The sequence below is a fragment of the Macrosteles quadrilineatus genome, unplaced genomic scaffold (assembly GCF_028750875.1).
Source record: "Macrosteles quadrilineatus isolate MER2022 unplaced genomic scaffold, UCM_ALF_1.0 Scaffold_3__2_contigs__length_128488019, whole genome shotgun sequence".
NCBI lineage: Eukaryota > Metazoa > Arthropoda > Insecta > Hemiptera > Cicadellidae > Macrosteles > Macrosteles quadrilineatus.
In genome coordinates this window covers 26,659,889-26,681,258 of record NW_026542596.1, presented here as the reverse complement: position 1 = coordinate 26,681,258, position 21,370 = coordinate 26,659,889, and the positions used below count along the sequence as shown (strand labels likewise).

Sequence of the window (21,370 nt, the reverse complement as noted above, 5' to 3'; positions counted from 1 at the left end):
AAAGTCTATAGTATTTTAAAAGTGTTTGGGTGTTTGTTTTAAACAAATCTAGTTCACTGGAGATTCATTTTGATAATAATTTTAGTGCCAGAGCTAGTCCAGCCACGCCTACTCCCTCCACTGCTGCTGCCCCCTCGCCAGCAGTACAACCACAACCTGTGGCTGAGGTGGCGGACATAACCCGACAGATGAAGAGGGTGGACATTGACACACCACCTGTCATAATGAGAGGGAAAGATGGGAGAGAGTGAGTACAAACAAACCCTTCAAACTATTTGGGACGGTGTTTTCAATAAAGAAATTGTTCTAAAAATGTTAACTGAAATTAAATCTGTTTATTTGAACATTAAACTTTCTGAAATGGCCACAGATAACATCACAGTTTACAACATTTCTAGCACATATTTTAATGTAAAACAAAGGCTACTGCGAATAGTAGCCTGTGTAGAGTAGGCAAGTAGTAAAGTGATTAAAGTAGAATTTATGTCTTGAATGCCCCTTGCCTATCATATATATAATTAATGGTTTTTGCTTATTAGCTATATGAGTGTTTCTTTAACTGGTGGTTCAGATGTCAGTTTAAGCAGTATATGGTTTCAAAATGTTGTATTTTTGTAAAATGCTTAGCTTCTTTACTATGTTGTTATTTTTCAGCCCTATTTCTGATATTTGATATTCCATTGATCTTACTTTTTGATTAAGTGTATCACTGCTGTGGTTAGTGGTGTTAAATAATGATGTCATTTTTACCTACCTTTACTAGTTGTATATGAATCGCTAGAGAGCTAAATAAGGTTTAACTAATAATTTAACAAATCAGTAGACTAATATTATGTGTGTAGCCTCACATTATATCTGTTAGTTTCTTAATTAAAAGCCTGCATTAAATTGAATTTTTTGCAGGGTTAATGCTACAGCCAACTATATTCCCCTGTATCTGAAGCCAGGAAGAGGCATTTACGAATACGAAGTGAGATTTTCTCCAGCTGTGGATGACAGAGGTCAGCTTGAACAAATGCTCTTTGTTCAACACAAGGACATACTGAGCGGCAAAAGACGAACTTTTGATGGCGTCACAATGTACCTGCCTCATAAATTAGAGGTAATTCTTAACTATTGGTAAAGTACTATAAGGATAGGGGCGCTGTAAACAAGAAAAAAGTATTTAGTCTAGATTTAGTCTAACTGTAGTAAAAACTTTGGCTGCCTTTAAGGGAGGTGGGAGGGACAATATTTTTCTCATTCTGTTTTTGTATTAGCCGATAAACATTGGCCTACAACAAGCCTGTGATTGATAGTGATAGTCATGGATTGGTAACCATGACAAATGCTGAGTTCAAATCTTATGCTTGTTATCTGACTAAGTACTCTGTAACCTACATATTCCACTATCTCGTACCACATTCCATAAAAACCAATCATTCTCCATGTGTATCCGTCTTCGGGTCCAAAGGACAGCTTACAAGGACCCTATCCTTTGTTATATTGAAGTGACTTATACTAGCTGGGATCAAGGAATTTGTATTATCAAGGTTCGCTATATCAAGGTTAGACTGTATAGAAAACTTGCAGAAAAACCTACCAGATAAGCAGGAAATATGTCTTATAAATAAATTTAACTTTTTTAGGTCGAATCAGTAACCAGCATCCATCCAGTAACCAAAGAAGAACACAAAATAACATTCATCTATAGAAGAGAGCGATCAATGAGAGAATGTTTACATTTTTATAATGTTCTCTTCAATAACATCCAAAGAGAGTTAAAGCTCCAGAGGATTGGGAGAGAATATTTCAGTCCCGATGGAGTTCAGGCTATTCCCCAGCATCAGTGAGTATAGATTAGTTAAAATATATGGTTTCAACAAGTAACTTCAGTAGAGTCCTAGTTATCCAACCTAAATTTCAGGTGGTCTTATCACAGTCGGATAATCCTGAAAGAAATTTAAACCAATTGTAAACATGTTTTAAATCGTTAAATTAATACAGTAGAATATTGATGCAGTAATTCAAAATTGGTGGGTCAAGCAAATAAATAACCACCAAAAGTTCAATTTATTGGGACAAAAATAAATAATTTTCGAATTAAGAGTAAAAATTTATACTTTCTCCTATAGCATAGTATATGGAAAAAGGATTGATTTTGACAAAAATTGTCGAGTTTCAGTTTTGAATGAATATATCCGTTTAGGGTCCCCTTGAATCTAAAATAAAAATGGGTTTTCAAAGTGTTGTCTGCCTGTCTGTGTGTGTGTGTGTGTGTGTCTTGAATTATTTGCAGAGTGGGGGTAGTTTAGGGAAAATCAAAGTTTAAATTGTTTTTAAAATGTAAAAACAAATTTTAATGATGGAACAAGTAAATGTATTTTTCATTAATATTTACAAAATTGAAAAAGCAAAACCGACAACTGATTATATAAACATTCAAATCATCTGTCGCAAGATTATGGAAAATTTAAATTCTTATCATAGGCAGGCATTTTCAATAATGTCTGGATGTGTGGATGTGTACAAAGCTATTCCTGTGGTCCGATTTTGATGAGATTTGTGTGTATGTATTAATCCATACCTAGTAGTAGTAAAACGTGCCTCACACTGCTTTCATTTAACAAAACTTCTCATCATTTGTGATGTCAAAACAAAAAAATAAAATAAAATAATTAAAGTAATATTTGCATGTAAAGAATTAATCAAATAAGGACGCCTTAGAAAAAGAAACAGAACTACAACGCGCTCCTGTATTGCACATTGCATTGAATTTCTGCAGGTGTTTATATTTTTTATTTTTTATCTCGTTTGAAAAAAATCTTGATAAAAAAATCTTTATTGTTCTTCGATTATTGTGGACGGACTCATCAATTTTTATGTTTGTTTGTTTTCACGTCCAGTGCCTTTGGATGACTGAAATCTGTCATCGCTTGCTGATTCCTGGAATCTGGAACCTAACTTCAGCTGTCTCTAGTAGACATTTCTGAATTTTGGTATGACCCTAATCAAAGTCATTTTAAACTTAATTGAGGTATAATTAATATACATAGTCTCTGTGAAATGTATCTTTCAAGTTTCAAAACCAAATCCCTACCTCTCCGAGCATCGGAATTGTCACACGTACCGTTTCGGGTGTGTACGATCCATGTATCGTGTGTGGTTTGAGGACTCGAAATTGATTGAGACTGCGCTAAGTTGAATACAACTATCCACCTTTAAGGATAGAGGTGTGCTCTGTTGTTTCGACTTGATTTAGTCTCTCCAGTGATAGATAGGTCCGAAGACCACTATCAGACAATAGTAAGTGTGTTTTGCGTGGAACTTGTTCATTACGAGATTCCAGCATTCACTGGGCGGTACGAGCGCTCGACTCGCTTTTACAAACTCTGTGTGTCAGTGGAAGAATTTAGCAATCCACAATGTCAAGAGTGCCCTACTTTTCAAAATTTCACACAGACTATGTATATTAATTATTAATTATACCTCAATTAAGTTTAAAATGACTATGATTAGTCGTACCGATATTCAGAAATGTCTACTAGAGACAGCTGAAGTTAGGGTTCCAGTAAAAAACGTATTTTTGTTCAACTATATCTTTAACCAATGTACATGGAATGTTTTTATATTAGAATAAGAAATTTAACATTTTTTAATGTAACAAAAAAATGGGAAAAAAGGATTTAAAAAAAATATTTTAGGCAAAAGTGCTGCATAGGTAAACTATTTTAAACATTCTATAAATTGTAGATAGGAAAAAATAGTTTTTAGTTTCTATCCAAATATAATAATTTTCCTGTCTGTTTACATACTACAGGCCCGTCCGAAGAGGGTTAAATTCATTTTAGCGAATTTCCCATATAGGGAATAAGCTATTACTGTAGTACTCATAGTAAGACCTGGACCCGGGGCCGATTTACTTTTTTGTTTTGAGGTCCCTAGAGGCCAAAAACACCATCTGTATAAATTAATATAAAGGTATACAGTAAATTTATATATACATTCCCTAATGTAAATACTTGAATTTCAGATTGGAAATATGGCCAGGCTATGTTACTGCTGTTGATGCTTTTGAAGGTGGGGTGATGCTGAACTGCAACACATCACATAAAGTGCTCCGAACTCAAACTGTACTTAAATTGATGTGAGTATAATTTCTTGATTGAAGATGTGGGATTTTCAAACAGAATCATCCAACTTTACATTCTTGTAGATACTGGAGTTTCGGATCCAGATCAGTCAGTCTCGGTCACTGCTGCGACCCCTTCAAAATTACGAGTTCAACTGGCCAGGGGTAAGCCCGGTTGATTTAGTCGGTGCGTTAGTATACCAGGCTAGGTAAGTTTCGATTGCGGGATTTCGGATCGTTCACGTTAAGACTTGAGCCTGTCATGTGAGTCATCTCTGGTTTTTTTTAAAACTTGTTTTAGAACAAAACACTGTTTTGATCCAGGTTAGAACTTAGAAGTAGTAAAATTATAAATATAAACAATACATTAAAAGTAAATAAAATACTGATATAGGCCTGTTTAGTTTTGGGTTTATATTTTATCTATAAAATATTCATAAAACATATTTCAACAGCAAATTTAAGCGTTGTATAAAAATTATCTGCATTGTAATTTATATCCAGTACAGAAGTTTAAAGTCGGTATGGTACAATATTTGGCTACCAGTTTTTTTTTCTTAGAATTGTATTCAAACAATTCTTTTATATTTTAATACATTAACTTTACTATGAAAATGGATTGTATCCTAAATTCCTGGTTTTCTTACAATTACTGTACCGCAACCTCTTACTCCTAAGAAAGAAAGTGTGCTAAGAAACACAGTTCAGATGTCTTTGCCTATTTTAATCTGAGATACTCTGAATAGCCATGATAAAGTGGTTTTAAAATCGGGTTAAGAATCTTTAGGAATAAGCATGTTTGAAACAACAATTTGACAATATAATTTTGAGCAACTGGTAAATTATTTCCAAGAAACACAATTTGTGGTTGTTTTGAAATTTTTTTAACCCCTTCGCTTAAACTTATTTTTACACCTAACCGGGCCAAAAAAATGAATTATTTCTGTGTAATTTTACACAATTTACAATATTTTTACCTGCACTCAGAATTTTGTATTTGTATATCAAATACTGTTATTTTTCTAATCAGAATTGAATTTAGATAAAAAAAAACAAACATTTTATTGGTTAAAAGTATTTTTATAATTTTTTTATACCATATAATACAAAACAAAAATTGTAAAAAAAAATTTATTTTTGCCTTTTTTTTAATTTTTGACTATAAAAGTTAAAAATATCTTACTGTTCTGCCTTAAAATACTGATTGACATGTTGTAGACTCAAAAAGATATCAAGCAAAGTTCAACTTAGTATGATATGTCTTGAAAAATTCGGGTAGGTGAAGCGCAACAAAGCACATTTCGCACTCCCACCGACTGTCACTACGCTTCCCTTGTGCACTACAAACTTTACAGCGTCTTGATGGGTTTTGCTTTACTTCATTAGGTGGGATTTGTCTTGGGAAATGACCCCAAGAAGCTGCTTGAAGCCGTAGAGGGGTTTCAGATGTTGATGGCTGCCCTCTTCGTTTGTAGGCCGGTAGTTGTCTGGTCTGGAACACTTGCTCCGTAAATTTACTTTTGAATTCCGCAAATCCTATCTTCTTCTGGGTGATTTTTTTAAAAACAACATAAGAGTTGAAGAGAGCTATGTCCAAAATATAAAAAAAAAATCTTCTTATACCCTTTAGCATATCTCCTCATCGTAGGAAAAGAAGCGAGCTGTTGGTCTTCTCGGTCGATACCGCCCATCGAGCTGTTGTAATAGAGGATGGGTTCAGGCTTGGTAATCACCTCACCGCTGACTCTGTCTCTCTTTCCAGTTGTTTTTTTTTGTCTCCCTTACTGTGGAAAGTAGACAAGAGACACACTTCTTTCTTGTCTTGCCATCTAAGGGCCATCATGTCATGGCTAAACGCAGCTTCATAATCACCGACCTCAAGTTTTCCACTTTTTAAACTGTCAGGCATATTTGTCCTCCAAGAGTTTACCGTCCCAATCACATTGAAACCAATATGTTTCAATCTATAGTAGAGGAGAGGTGAGGAATACTAGTTGTCAATTGTGAGGGTATGACCATTACCGGAACATTCCTTGACCATTTCCATGACTATGGCCTCGCTCACCAAAAGTTTATCATCCTCAGCAGTGTCTCCACCCCCTTCTTCCACTGTTTCGCCTTGTTTCACTTCAGCACCGGTGTATATTTTAAATTTTGTACAGTATCCACTGCTTGACTCACAACATTTGTAAAATTTGATTCCGAACCTGGCTCTTTTCTTGGGGTTGAATTGCACATACCCCAACCTCCCACGAAATTTCATCAAGCTTTCATCTACTGCAATGTTTTCATCGGCCAAATATAACCGTGAAAACTTTTGATTCATGTAATCAATGACATACCTCAGTTTCCACAGTTTGTCATTCTGAGACTTATTTTTACTATCACAAATGTGGAACATTGTTGATAAGAGCAAAAACCTACGAAAAGGCATAACTTTTCGAAAAAAACGGAGTCTCAGTAGTAGCAGTAGGGGCCCAATACGATTGAATGGTCCTTTTCTTCACAAGTGACATCAAAACACATAGACTGTAAAAACATGCCATTTCATCGAGTTGTTTCAAACCATTCAGAGAGTAACTGTTTATCTTTACCACTTGCATTATTTTTTTCAATTGTCTCTTCGGCGTATTTGTTTGTTTCTGTAGCAACATGTTGCCAAAAATCATCCTCGACAAACGCGTTGAATACTTCAACTTCAGATGGAGAAGGACCTAAATTTCTTGCTAAGCTTGCCCTGACACCAGGACAGCCTGTAAAAGGTATTTTGAAAATACTATTGTCTTCTATGGTTTTGGTCCATTTCCAACCTTGTTTTTTTCTTTTTCTTAGCTGTTTTAGGTTGGCCCTTAGACCGTTTAGTAGGCTTATGTAGCACTAAACTAGGATTTTTTCCTTTAGGCCTACCTCTTTGTCTTCCCCTTTCCCTTGATCTACCAATAGTTGCACCTCTACTATACTCAGGTACTTGACAAGGAATGGTTTCAATAAAACTAGGGTCATCAGCTTCAGCCTCCTCACTGGGTGTAGGAGATAGTGCAGGTGCAATTACCCTACCTCGGTAAATTTTTTCCATAAATCCAACAGGGTTTTCATCATCAGAACTTTGCTGTTCATAGGACACAGGACTAGGCCTATGAGGCACATTTTGAGGGGACATAGGTCGGGCATAACTACAGGAGGGCTGGTCATGCAAACAATCATTATTTACAGGCTTAGGCCTAACATGCAGGTCATGCAAACAATCACTATTTATAACAGGTCTAGGGCTAGCATGCTCTGTCACACCATTATCAGCTAAATCTTGAGGTTCACAGTCAGCAATACTTATACTATTGCATGCTTCACTTACCATGCCACAAACTTTAAGATGAAATCGGATAACCAAAATGAGCCGACCCGGAGTCGAGCAACGCCACACAACCTATGAGTTGCTGGCGGAAAAAGAGTAAAAAGAACAAAACCCACAGCCTTGTTCGGGGGGCCGTGGAGTGACAACGAAACACTGAACTAGCCTACTATAAAAAAAAACACTTGAACCATTGATCATGAGTCGTGACATTCGCCCGGTGGAAATAGTCACGGCTCAACCTCCCTCCCCAAAAGAGGACACTCCTCTCCAAAAGGGACAAACAAACAAGCCTCTCCCCCACTTCCTGAAAAGAGATTGACCTGAAAGACAACTCAAGTGTCTGTGGTGGGGAACGCCAAGGGACTTCCAAACTGAGGGGAAAACTCACCCCCAGGGTTTGCTCTGGCCAGAGCTGGAAAATTTTGTGAGGGAAATTCCTTCGCAGAACACAGGGGACAGGAGAAGTGATCAGGTTCTCTGGCCCAGTGCACTTCCCACCCAGACACAAGAGGAAGGAAAATTGCCTACGGAAGAGTTCCGCGGAAGGGCTTGAGATGAGAAATGTGCGCCCTCCGGAACACTTTTCCAGTCCGCGGATCTCCAAGCTCCGCCGTGACAGGCGTCAAAAACCTCAGGATGCGGTGGGGACCTGACCACCGATGACACAACTTTGCAGCTCTCTTGTCCACAGCCGAACTGGCTGGATGAGCTTTACAAAACACCAAATCCCCCACCTGGAAAGGGTTGTCTACTCTACCACGATTGTGCTTCCTCCGGACCAATTCCCTAGCTCTGATCAAGTTTCTCCTGGCCGCTTGCCAAGTTGCCTTGACATCAGCCGCACCAGGAGGTGGCAGAAGGTCGCCAATTCCCCACACATTCGCTAACGGGTTGTTAGGCGGATAGCCTAGAAACAGCTCGAAAGGGACCGCCTTGTGACTCTCATGGTGAGCAGTATTGAAAGCAAACTGAAGCCAAGGGAGTTCCTGATCCCAGGTGGTCTGCTTGTCAGCATGGAAAGCTATGAGAGCGGAACGAAGATTGCGATTGAACCTTTCAGCATGAGAAGGCTGTGGATAGTAAGGGGAAGTAGTCACATGGCGGATTCCGTGCCCAAAGCACATTCTTTTGAACAGATGGGAAACAAACTGTGTTCCGTTGTCGGAAACAATGGTGGCGGGTATTCCAAAATGTTGGAAGAGGTGAGTTCGAAGTACCTGCACGGTGAGCTGTGCAGTGGCATTCCTTAAGGGGAAAAGCCAACAAAACTTGGAGAAGGCATCCACACAAACAAGTAGGAACTTATTTCCTGACTTGCTACGCGGGAGAGGCCCTACATAGTCAATGAAAACCTTCTCCAAAGGTCTTTCCGCCACCTCAGATGACAACAAACCAAACTTAGAGTTTTGAGCGGGCTTGCTCAGTGAGCACGTTTGACAAGAACGCACCCTAGCAGCAAGATCCCGATCCATACCCTTCCAGATGAACATTTCCCTAACCTTCGCAATGGTCTTGTGGATACCTAGATGCCCACCCACAGGAGAAGAATGAAAATACTCAAAGACCATAGGGATTAGAAGACTAGGCAGCACAACTTTAGGTTTACCTCGCTGCCGAGCACGACAGCAAAGGGCACCCTGGGACAGAAAATATGGGGGGTGGGCTCCCCCATTTTGAAGCTCACCAATGATCTTTGCCAGCTCAGGATCCTTCAGCTGATGGGGAATGAAATCAGAAAAGGCGAGTGGAAACTCCAAGAGCACGGCACAACCCGGTTGCTCTTGGTCAGAAGGAGGATCGTCGGGTGAATGGTACATCCTAGATAGTGTGTCCGCAATCACATTCTGAGTGCCTCGAACGTGTTGCACTTGGAACTTAAGGGACGATATTTGGACAACCCAACGACCAATTTTCCCAAGCTGGCGTGGATGTGCGAGAAGCCACGAGAGTGCCTGGTTGTCGGTTTCCAATAAAAACTCTTTGTGCTCCAAAAAGCGTCTGAATTTATTGACTCCAAACACGACAGCCAAACACTCGAGTTCATACACAGAAGAGCTTTTCTTTTCGCAGGGACTCAAAGTGCGTGAGGCGTACGCAATTGGCTGCCTAACACCATCCACCTCTTGTGACAACACAGCCGCAATTGCGACGGAGGAAGCATCTGTTTGCAAGACAAAGTTTTGATTGAAATCCGGCATTGCCAAAACAGGGGGCTGCATGATAGCCTCCTTGAGAAGATCAAAAGACGTCTGCTGCGCTTCACCCCAGACAAACTTGGCGCCCTTCTTCCGAAGCTCATTGAGAGGAGCCGCCAATTCAGCAACATTGGGTATGAAGCGTCGGTAAAAACCTACCATGCCGATGAACCTAGCAATACCCTTGACATCTCTGGGAGGAGGAAACTCCCTGATAGCCTGGGTTCTAGCGGGGTCGATGCAGACGCCTCTATGAGAGATAAGATGACCAAGGAACGAAATTTCCGGCTTTGCAAAACTAACCTTGTCAGGATTCACGGTAAGGCCAGCCCTATTCAATCTACTCATGACTTCTTCAAGATGAATCAGGTGATCTTCGAAGCTCTCACTGTACACCAAGAGATCGTCGAGGTAATTGAACACAAACTTGAACTTGACATCATGAAAGATGGAATCAAGGAGTCTGGTGAGAGTCTGGGCCCCCACAGCAAGACCCATCGGAACTCTTGTGAACTGATACAAATTCCACGGAACGCAGAAAGCAGTGAGAGGTCGAGACTCAGGTTTCAAAGGAATCTGATGATAGGCCGGATTCAGATCAAAAACAGAAAAATACTTGGCCTTACCGAACCAATCAAACGCAGAATGCAAATCGGGGAGAGGCACAGAGTCGATTTCAATTTGCGCATTCAATTTGCGATAGTCCAAAACCATTCGGGACTTGCCATTGGGTTTTGGGACGAGAAAAGCTGGACTAGCGTAGCTCGAACGGGAAGGTTCAATGACACCATTTTCCAGAAGTTCGTCAATGATTTTTCTGAGAGTTTCCATTTTGGGTGGAGCTAATTTGTATGGGTGAGAGCGAACGGGACGGGTATCTGTTAGACGAATCTCGTACTCTAACAGGTTAGTGACTCCAAGCTTTGGCGTCAGCACATCTGGGAAACGAGAACACAAGGTTCTGATGGCTTCAGCCTCGCAAGTAGTCAGATGCCCTAACGGATCAATTGTTGGCTTGCTGGGTATCTCAGGCTCGACTACCGCAGCACCACCACCAATTTCATCAGCAAAAGATATTAATACCCGCCTCGCAAATCGGAAAAAACACTGACCTCTGCCTAAATCCAAAATTAGGCCAGTGTGCTTGATAAAATCCGCTCCCAAAATGACAGGGAAACAAAGGTCCTTAGCCACCCAAAAACTCCAAACCCAAGAAAAATGTTCAATTTTGAACTTGAAACGGGCTTCATAGATGATGGGAAGGGGTGAATTTGACGCAGTCCAGCAGATAGGGGTTTTTCGCTCAACTTGCTTGATAAGCCCAGACGATTCAAGTTTTTCAAAAAGGGACAAGGAAATGAGGCAACGGGCTGACCCAGAATCCACTAGGGCCTTCTGCACCGTGGAACCTATGAAGATGTTGAGACGTGGGCAAGTTGAGCGCGCCGCTTTCACGCCCATGGAAGCAAGGCCCGCAATCCCCCGCAGCAGAGGCTCGGTCACAGGCACAACACTCCCAGAAGGGGAGGCAACAGAAACATTAACTGACTTTAACTTAGACTTTGACTTACTTGAAAAAACTTTCAAATTATTGCCCTTTACATTATCACCAACAACCTCACAGGAAGGATTGGGCAATTTTTCCTCCTGTGAGCAAACTAGTTTTTTGGACCACGTCCAAAATTTCCACCTTGACGGCAATGCCGCCGAATGTGACCTGGTTGCCCACAACCAAAACAAACGACAGGTTGCCTCTGCCACTGCGGCGGTTCAGGACCCAACCCCACGGGTGCTACGACAGCATGATGACCAGCTAGGGGAAGATGCCCCGCCGCTTGGTCTCTCTGAAAATCAGCGTCCTGGACGGATCTCGAAAGGATGGAGAGTCTGTCCAGATCCGCAAAAGATGCAGGTCGTGGCGCAAAAACCAGACGGGAGCGTTCCTCAGGCTTCAACCCCTGAAGCACAATGTCAATGAGCTCAAGCTCACTGATCCCCAAACGCAAGACCCTTTCCACCGTGCGAATGTCCCCCACGTACTGGCTGAGAGACTCGGCTGGCTGCTGAGGACGAAAAACTCTCTCAACTTTCAGCTTCTCCATGACCCGACGGGGCATGAAAAGCTCCAAAACTTCTTTATGAAAAACATCAAAACTGACGCCTCTGCGCAAGCAATCAAGCAATCTGTCCCCCAACGGTTTCAGACAGTATGGAGCAATGAGTTCCATCAAAGTTGCGTCTGACATGCCAGGGTATTCACGCATGCGCAAAACACTCTCCAGAAAAAAACAAAGACCATTCACATCTAACCCGTCCACCGGCCGGAAACCACTCAGGACAGAGGCAAGGGGATGGGGAAGTTTGCCAAAGGAGTTAGAGATGGAAGGGGAACTATGAACTTGAGAAGGAAAGGGAGATGGGGACTGGACATTCAGCGTAGCCGCAGCCAAGGTGGACGTGTGAGAGGGGGACGGTGTGACATTTGCATTTGACATTTGAACATTTGCAGGCAACTGGAGCAGTGTACTTGGCGTAGGCGGAGCCTGGGGGGTACCCACTGGAGCCACAACTTCAACAACAGACTTTGGCACTTCGTTTGAAATTTCCAAAGAACGGTTGTCTTCAAAAATTTCGACTTTCTCTTTGACAGACTTTCCTGCCTTAATACTCTCCAAAATTCCTTCCAGCTCAAGAATTCTGGCTTCCACCCAGCTCTTGTCCTCATCTTGGATTTCAGGTTGCCCTGAAACCAAGAGCAGACGCTTACGCCAGTGCGTCAGCTGTGTGATAGCCGAACCCTTAGCTGAGCCCATAGGCAAACTACTCCAACTATCAATTTCCCCACTTAGCTCTTCCATCCTCTCTTTACATGCCTCCAGTTCCTCATCCAAACTGAGCGACTCAACCCAAGCTTGAGGCATGCTAGCAATTTGTCTGAACTGTGTACGCAAAGTGCGTACATCAGTTCCAGGAGTCTCCCCCCGGGACCGCACCTCGTACACCAGCTCCGGCTTCCTCAAATATTCCGGCACAATTGACGCCATACCGAGTCTCAACCAGCACTTGACTCAAAATAGACAACAAAATTTTTTCACAAAACAAACACAGAAATTTAATTCCTAAGGCTTCTGGACGTTGATGCCTGCGCACCTGATGGGGCCCAAAAGAAGAACCTGCCCATTCATACCGCAAGTACCGCAAGAAAAAACAACAACAAATGACCCACGAACGTACACACACACAAACATACACCGATACATACACTAGACAACACCTAACACTTGTGTGATGGGGTGTACACACAAACCTTTTTTTTTTTTTTTTTTTTTTGACACATGACCATGCTTTTGACATTCTTGCTCCCGAAGGATGCAAGTCATTACCACCGATTCCACCCGGTGCCTCGGCCAAAGGGCGAGCTCCTAATAAAATGTGTTTACGCCCCACCACAACAACAACAAGACCTTTTTCCAAAACTGCCAGGCCAGAACATTTCCAAGAAACCAATCCATCCACGGCTCTTCAAAACAAAACAAAAAACAGAACGCGGACAGCGATCGCATCTCTAAGTATCCGAGTCGTGAAACCAAGTTTCACGACAAGGCACCCAGGACGCAACCCACTAACCACGCTCTGCTACCAGATGAACCATGCCCTCGTGCCTGCACCCAGACTAACGAAAAGGAAGCGTGATCCATGCGCAGGCCCGAGGAGCGGCTCACAAAACTTTACTTAACAAAATGAGAACCATGGATGGAGGCTCAAGAACAACACGCCATTTGAGAGAAACGAGCTGTAATTAACCATTTTAAAAGAATAACACAACAATAATTAACAATAATACATGAATTAAATACTCTCAATAAAACTTTAAAAAATTTTGATACCACTCTGACCTACTCACTTACAACATTAATTTAAAAAAATTCAAAATAGGCTAATTCACTGAAAATAAAATTTTAAACAGATAACAATAAATATAACTTTGTAGGCCTATGACAACTAATACTGTAAATAGTCTCTTCCTTTTGTAGAATAAAACTATAAAACATAACAACAACAGCAACAATGGTAACTTGCGGTAGGGCGGTGTAGAATGTCACTACTTTCGGGCGGACAGCACCGGAGGGGAGATGCAGCAGGGCGGAGAGGGGGCCATAATTCAAGAAGCAGCCAGGGTGTTGCGAACTTCCCCTCTGCTGTGGTAGAACATGTCCATCTTAGTCCTCCTCACGGGCCCTGAGTAACAAACCCAGAAAACACAGTAGTCACAGTCTAAGTTCATTACGGCAAGGTTCACTGTCACACATTTGTTTTGTTTTTCACTGACTTCCAAAAATCCACAGATTAGGCCTAACATAATATTTTCAAAAAAATTATAAATTTTTAAAAGGTTTATCTCTCTTTAACAGCTCTTTAACAATATAAAACATTTTAAACAATAACAATATTTTAAACATAACAATTAACAGGTTAAACAGTACAAGAATGGTAACATTAATATTTGCGGTAAAACCGTCAGCAGGCCAGACAGGTATGTGACAGTGGTAAATTTCACCAATAGAGAGAAAATATTTAAATTGTCTGGTCCAAAGTGGCCAGAAGAACAAGTTAACAGAGAACAATTGACACTTAAACACAGAGAAATACTTTAAAATTGACAAAAAACGTTCCATACAAAAATTTTAGGCCTAACGCAACGACTCATGTATTTTTGCTAATTTCTCCAAAAGTTGTGATCCGAATTTGTTCGGAAAGGTCTTAAAAGCTGGGGGGAATGTTCCAGCAGCTTCTCCAGACCATCCCAAACCTTAACTCAAAGGCTGAAACCAGTTGGCCTATTGGTTACCCAGTTCAAACCTGAATGAAAAGTTGCCAAACTAAAAGTTACTGTAACTTTCTTAAAACTTGAGTAAAATGACTCAAACTTTCAGGGGAGCTTTAAGAGCAGTTAATTCAACTTAATTTAACTAGTTTGGCAAGGACAAAGCAAAATAAAAGACTTTAACCTTACTTGACTGGGTAACACAAACTGAACATTTTACAAGACAAAACAACACTAAAAATTGTACGGGACACAGAAACAAAAGACTACCAGAGTAGTAGCCTAAGACAATTACATTTACTGAGCAAAATTGTAAGCCTAGGCCTACCACAAAACAGTCAGAAGGACCCAAAACTGACTTGGCAGTTTCTCTCAAATAGCGGCCTTCCAACAAACATTTCTCAGTCAATTCTAGGCCTAGCATTTCGGGCAAAGCCCTGAATTATACAAAACCACAGAGAACAGGGAAACTAACTATCAAAAGTCTTCCACGACCCCAAGACTAGGTTCCAGACCTAGTGCAACCATGTGCAAAAACCTAACCTTAGAAAAAATGTGCAAAACTCACCCAAAAGGCGCGCGTGGCGCGATAAATTTAATCCATGGTCGACGTTTGTCTCCTCTTGAACCAAATAGGGGCAATTAACATAAAAACCATGCCACAAACTTTAAGATGAAATCGGATAACCAAAATGAGCCGACCCGGAGTCGAGCAACGCCACACAACCTATGAGTTGCTGGCGGAAAAAGAGTAAAAAGAACAAAACCCACAGCCTTGTTCGGGGGGCCGTGGAGTGACAACGAAACACTGAACTAGCCTACTATAAAAAAAAACACTTGAACCATTGATCATGAGTCGTGACATTCGCCCGGTGGAAATAGTCACGGCTCAGTGTTCATTGTTTATTTCCAATTCATCATCACTCTCAAGCCTTTCTTCAAATAAATAACAATCACTGTCTGAGTCACTGTCACATTCAATAAGTTTAGCAATTTCACTTTCGTCCAATTCCCTTCCACACTCATCAACAAATAAAAAGTTACTCATCTTATTTATTTTATAAAACAACTATTTGCAAACGAAAAATAGAATTCAACATGATATAAATACTGTTGTCTTTGTGAAATGACGATGTAAACATAAACAAACAAGGCAGACAGCTGCCAAGACAACGTTCCCAACGTCAGCTGGTAAATCGTAATTTTCAATTGATTGTTTTTGCCGATTGGGCAGGCTGTGGACGACGAAAATACAACCAAATGAAAGCCTGAAGCTTGCAGAACAAGAAGCATATGCGATCTGTTGGATTTTTTGGAAACTAACTCGGCAAATATTGGTTTTAATGGCGGACGGCGATTCGCCGTCGCTTCACACAATGGCTCGCGGGAACACGACGGCGAATCGCCGTCGCTTTAAGCGAAGGGGTTAAAACATATAAATGCATTCAGTACTACAGTGTAGTTGCCAGCTGATCACATTCAACAGACAATAATGAAAAACTAGAGGTTATGATGAAGTAATGGCAAAGATCATCTTTTTTATCAGTTTCAAAACTAAATATAAGATGCAGGGATGGACGAGATTGTATTTTTAGTTCGAGACGAGACAGGATTTTTAATTTCTCATAAAATTTCAAGACGGGATTTCCTTTTTCATACATTAAGGTACTTACTTACTTTCCGTGTCCGAAAATCAGACTTTGTTTTTCCAAAAACTAGCTACCGATATGGCTTTGACATGCGCTTGTAAAAGATCATCTAATGTGCAAGACTGGTCTAGGCGTAGGCAGATAAGCAGATGGCCAGGATCCTGAACAGCACCACATGCATCTGGTAAGAGACCCCATTTCTGCATGTTTGTCTTGCATTTTGGTACCTCGACCCTGATTCGATTTAGGGTCTTCCACACCGTGTAATGCAGGCCTCCACCAGGAGCCAGTTCCTCCCTAGCTGGTATGGGAGGGTTAGTCAACGTGGCCTCCCACCTTGCCACCCGATTGCTTCCGGTTGTAGAAGGATTTGCCGCTGAGATGTCAGCGTTGCCCGGGGTGTGCCCGATTGTGATGTCGTTCTTAGCGTGTAATGGTCACAATCTTCGGGGAGGCTCCTTCTGTGCACCCCATACATACGCTCTGTTTCTTATACATAAAAGTAAATGCACGTTGGACATTTTAACCTGCATTGGAAACATTGTGATATCAGTTAAGATATTTAACTTTGAAAAATACAAAATTTATCAGTCTGAAACATCAGTCTTACTATTTAAGTATCAAGTAACAATTGTTCAGACTTGTGTTATTTTTAGCATGGTTTTGGAGTGACTTGTTTTGGCTATGTTTATAGTAGTAAATAATGTCTCACACTGCTTACACGTAACAAAACTTTCATCGTTTGCAATGTTAAAGTCATAACAAAAAATATAAAACAATTAAACCAATATTTACATGCAAATATATTACATATTTACATGTATTGCGGGCATTGTATTGAGTTTCAGCAGGCTTTTTCGTATATAGATACTGATTCCGCCATGAATCAAACCGGTTTTTGACCACCACTGAATCAAATTGCGATTCGATGCATCAAATCAAATCAGAATTTTGATGCATTTTCACAGTTATGATCAAAATTAATTTGTTATGCTGGTCCTTGTAATTAGTGCAATCTCTCATAGCTGTAACGATTACAGTTTAGAAGTTATTGCAACTTTTTTGATTTTTGCCTTTTAACCTAAAATATCATAGTTACCCCCATAGCTTACCCATGATAAAGGTTATTGATAAGCTAATGGGAGAAAGTATGTATCAGATAGGTGATACCGTTTATAGATTTTAATGATATTTTCAAATTGCAGGGATGATATAATCCATCAAACTGGTGGTAACCAATGGAAGGAGGTTGTGCAGAAACAGCTGATTGGACAGTCTGTAATGACTCGTAAGCCCATCAAGATATACCGTATTGATGATATTGATTTCTCTCTGAATCCCACAAGTACATTTACTTGTGCTGATGGTACTGAGGTAAGTGAAGTTGTTTAATTTCACTCTTTATAGTTCACGTTGGAAAACTGACTCGGATAAGGACAGTGAAATCGTTGACTATACCCAGAATAGACTTCCCATGTGAGTGATATAAAAATTTGAAGCCAAGAAAAATATAGGAAGTTCAGGACCATCTCATCAGTTTGCTAGTGTATTGGGTTAATCAAAACCAATGCAGTATCATAGCAAACAGCTGATTGATTCATCATTTAACACAGAATATTGTCATTAGTTGGTACCATCTCAACGGATTGCACCACGTTTTTTGGCTTAGAATTTTTACATTACATGGGAAGTCTATTATGTGTATAGTAAATGGTGAAATTCATTATTGTTCAAATAAAACTAGTTTTAGGCCTATTCTGATTCCCAAAACCGTTTATACCAGCGGTATCGAAGGTGTTCAATTTGCGTTGAAAATTTGTTTAATCAGGTTCACTGTAGTTTATAGACTACACTTGTAGTAAACGGTAGGAATGAATACAAAGTCTTAACCTTAAACTCGGGATCGTTTTCCATATCGGGAACAAGTTTTAATAATAATGGACATAGGCCTACTTCACATTACATGTTTAATTTTTTTTTTATTTCTTGAACTTTGAAAAACTGGAAAGCTTGTACACATTAAGCTAGGTCAATTTAATTTTGTATATCTCAAAATTGCTCATTTAAGCACGTAATTTTCAAACTCTTTCTGGGAGAGGACCCCCAGACCCCCCCCCCCTTTTCTGGGCGATATTCCATACCCCCAGATCCTCCGGTGACCTTCCCCCCCCCCCCAAATTATAGGTCTAGGACCGCCCTTGTCTCAATATGTTGAAATAACCAGGGTGTCTAGTAGTCAGGAAAAACGGGAAAGTCTGGATTTAGTATTGAATTTCAAAATGGTCTTGAAAAGTCGGAATTTAGTCTTTATCTTGATATTCATGATTTTGCCGTGATTGCTCTAGATGAAGATCATATCCGTGACCGCAGGAGACAATGATGATGTCTACACGGCCGCAGGAGATGTTGAATATAAGACCGCGATTGTAACCGACGATGAAGAATTTTCCGTTACTGCAGGAGATGCTATGATTATTCCCCGATTGTGGACGACGACGATGACGTTTCCAAGACCACGGGAGATGACAGTGACGTTTCTGTGATGTGGGAGACGACAATGATGTTTCTGTGACCACGGGAGACCGATGTCTACGTATGGCCATGGTAAATGTTCATGATTTTGCCGCGGACGACGACGATGACGTTTCCGTGGCCGAGGCATTCATGATGATCTCCCACAGCCACAGAAGATTTTCATTATTTTTCCGCAATCGCGGATGACGAGGAATAGGTTTCGGTGACTGCGGGAGTCAGTGATGATGTCCACACGGCCGCGAGAAATGTTCATGATTTTGTCCTGATCGCTGACGATGACGTTTCCAAGACTGCGGGAAGCGACGAAGACGTTTCCGTGACAGAGAGACGACGATGATATCTACACGGCTGCCGGAAATGTTCATGATTTTGCCGCGATCGTGGACGACGACAATGATGTTTCCGTAGTCAATGATGATGTCTACACGGTTGTGGAAGATTTTCATGATCCAGAAAAAACCAAATTGGCTAGTTAAAGTTTTTCATTGCTGCATTTTATTCTTTACTTCAAAAACACCCAATTATCTTAATAATTCCTTTTTACGACATACAGACAGGGGTTGGTGTAGTATAACCAAATTATTTGGTAAATTATAATAATTGGGATAGGTATTGAGAATCGATACATTTTGGTATAAACACATAATTGTTGAAAAAAAACCAGCCTTGAAAAATCTGGAATTAGTCTTAAATTTTAAAATGGAAATAAACTAGATACCCTAAATAATAAAAACGGAAGGCAATCAAATTGTAAAATATGAATCAAATTCCCGAACAATTAAACATGGGGTGTCACAAGATTCTATACTAGGAACTTTATTATTTATTTGCTATACTAAAGATATGCCAAATCATCTCAGTAAACTTGATGACATAAAAAAATTAGCTAATAATACTAAAATTATGTTGATGGTTCTAATCTCATCATGTCTGCTAAGACTGATACCAAAATGGAAATAAGTTCTTTCATCATCATAGGTTTAGGTTGACTGGGATTTTTATTTTCTTCTAACAATTTATTTTAAGTTAGCAAAAGACTAATTATATTCAATTCACTACAAAATAAAATCGAAATAATCGTGAATTTTGTTGTTAACACCCAAATAGATAGGGTTGATAAAACAACATTTTTGGGAGTTAACATTGATATTGATAACTATTTAGAGACCAATTTAAAAAAATGCTGGTACTTCAATTAAAAACTGTCAAAAACTAAAGTTTGGCATGAATAAAACTAACTACCATTTTACTAATGTCTAAGGAAAAAATATAGAAAATTGTTTGTTGTTTGTATATTAGCAAACATTGTGTAAAATTTTAATTGAATCACATTCTTTCAGATGACTTACATTGGATACCATGAGCGGAAGGGCATCCAGATTCGTGACCATAATCAGCCTCTTCTGGTTCATCGTCCGAAACCAACCAAGAGACCTGTACGTATTCTCATATTTTTATGAAGCCGCTGGGAGGGATGCCAATTAAATGCTTACTGTTAAGAACTGGATTCAGCTTTAGACTTAGTTTATGGAAATTTAGACTCAACTGTTTCACGTTATGTGAACAAATTTTGATGAGGATTTGATTAAGTAAAAACATCTCTTGGTTGCTTATCTTGTCAGTGACAATGATATTTTCAAATTTTTGTTCAATCATACAGTACATCAAATTTTTGTTCAACCAGCCATTTAAAGTCGTAGTAGAGCGTGGGACTTCGGTCTCTGAGCACCCAGGTTCAAATCCTACCAATCACCAATGGATTTTATCTAAATGATAATGCTGCAACCCCTAGGTATAGAATGAAGTAATTTGAAAAACAATCCGGGGCTTGTGCCTAGCGTCCTAGGGGGAAAAAAGGTTGTAAATTAAGAGAAAATATCAGTGTTAAGATTTTGTGGCCCATTAATCCATTCTATTAGCCCCTAGAGCTTGCCACTTGGCTTTCATTTGTTATATAGTTTTCCAATTAGTTAAACCTTATATTGTTCAAAGGTTTATTAACTTCAAACAAAGAATTAAACCTTATATTTATAAAAAAAATATTAAGTAGGCCTAAACATTTATTAGGGGTGGGCGAGTAGTGATTTTTCAATTCGAGTCGAGTATTTGAGTAAAAACTCGAGTATCGAGTCGAGTAGTTGCGCATTAAGTAGGCCTAGGCCCAGGGTTTAAGCTGCAGTAGCATTTTAGCATCTTGCTATTCACAACTTAAAAGTGCTTCATTGTTTTACAGGCTAGGTCTATAGCAAATTTTCTGCAAATAAAATTGAATATGTAATATTTGCCTACTGTAATTTTTTGTTTTAACTTAAATGCTTATTGAATAGTATTTTTGCTACAGTTAACTTAACTTAGTTGTCAGAGAGTTTGTAGCATTTTGCTGAAACAAATTTCATCCTAGCCTAAACCCTGCCTAGGCCTAATTTGGTAGTTTAAGTACACAACATTTTCTAAGTTATATGGTTACTAATTATTAGTACCTGTTACCTTAGGCCTAATACAAAATTTGGCCTAGACCAGTTAACTTTATTTTCACCCTGTGTGAAAGGATGTAGTTACCGCACACTACGGCTGGCATCTTCCATTACCATGGCTATTTCCAAGGCCTTCTTAAAATCTAAGTTACTATCTTCAGACAGTAATTTACTTTGTATTTCGTTACACCTAAGTCCACACAAGAACTTGTCACGCAAAGCGTCATCA

General features: G+C 39.9%; 1 protein-coding gene across 4 annotated transcripts in view; it reads left to right on the top strand.

The window, feature by feature from the left end:
- LOC128990872 (piwi-like protein Ago3) overlaps positions 1–21,370 on the top strand; it is a 67,915-nt gene that overhangs the window by 11,687 nt on the left and 34,858 nt on the right. For all 4 annotated transcript variants that reach the window (XM_054413498.1, XM_054413497.1, XM_054413500.1 and 1 more), the window contains exons 4-9: positions 86–247; positions 904–1,102; positions 1,629–1,828; positions 4,013–4,126; positions 17,338–17,506; positions 20,008–20,103. In XM_054413498.1, the coding sequence (XP_054269473.1) occupies positions 86–247; positions 904–1,102; positions 1,629–1,828; positions 4,013–4,126; positions 17,338–17,506; positions 20,008–20,103 (940 nt within the window). The remainder of the gene's footprint in view (positions 1–85; positions 248–903; positions 1,103–1,628; positions 1,829–4,012; positions 4,127–17,337; positions 17,507–20,007; positions 20,104–21,370) is intronic.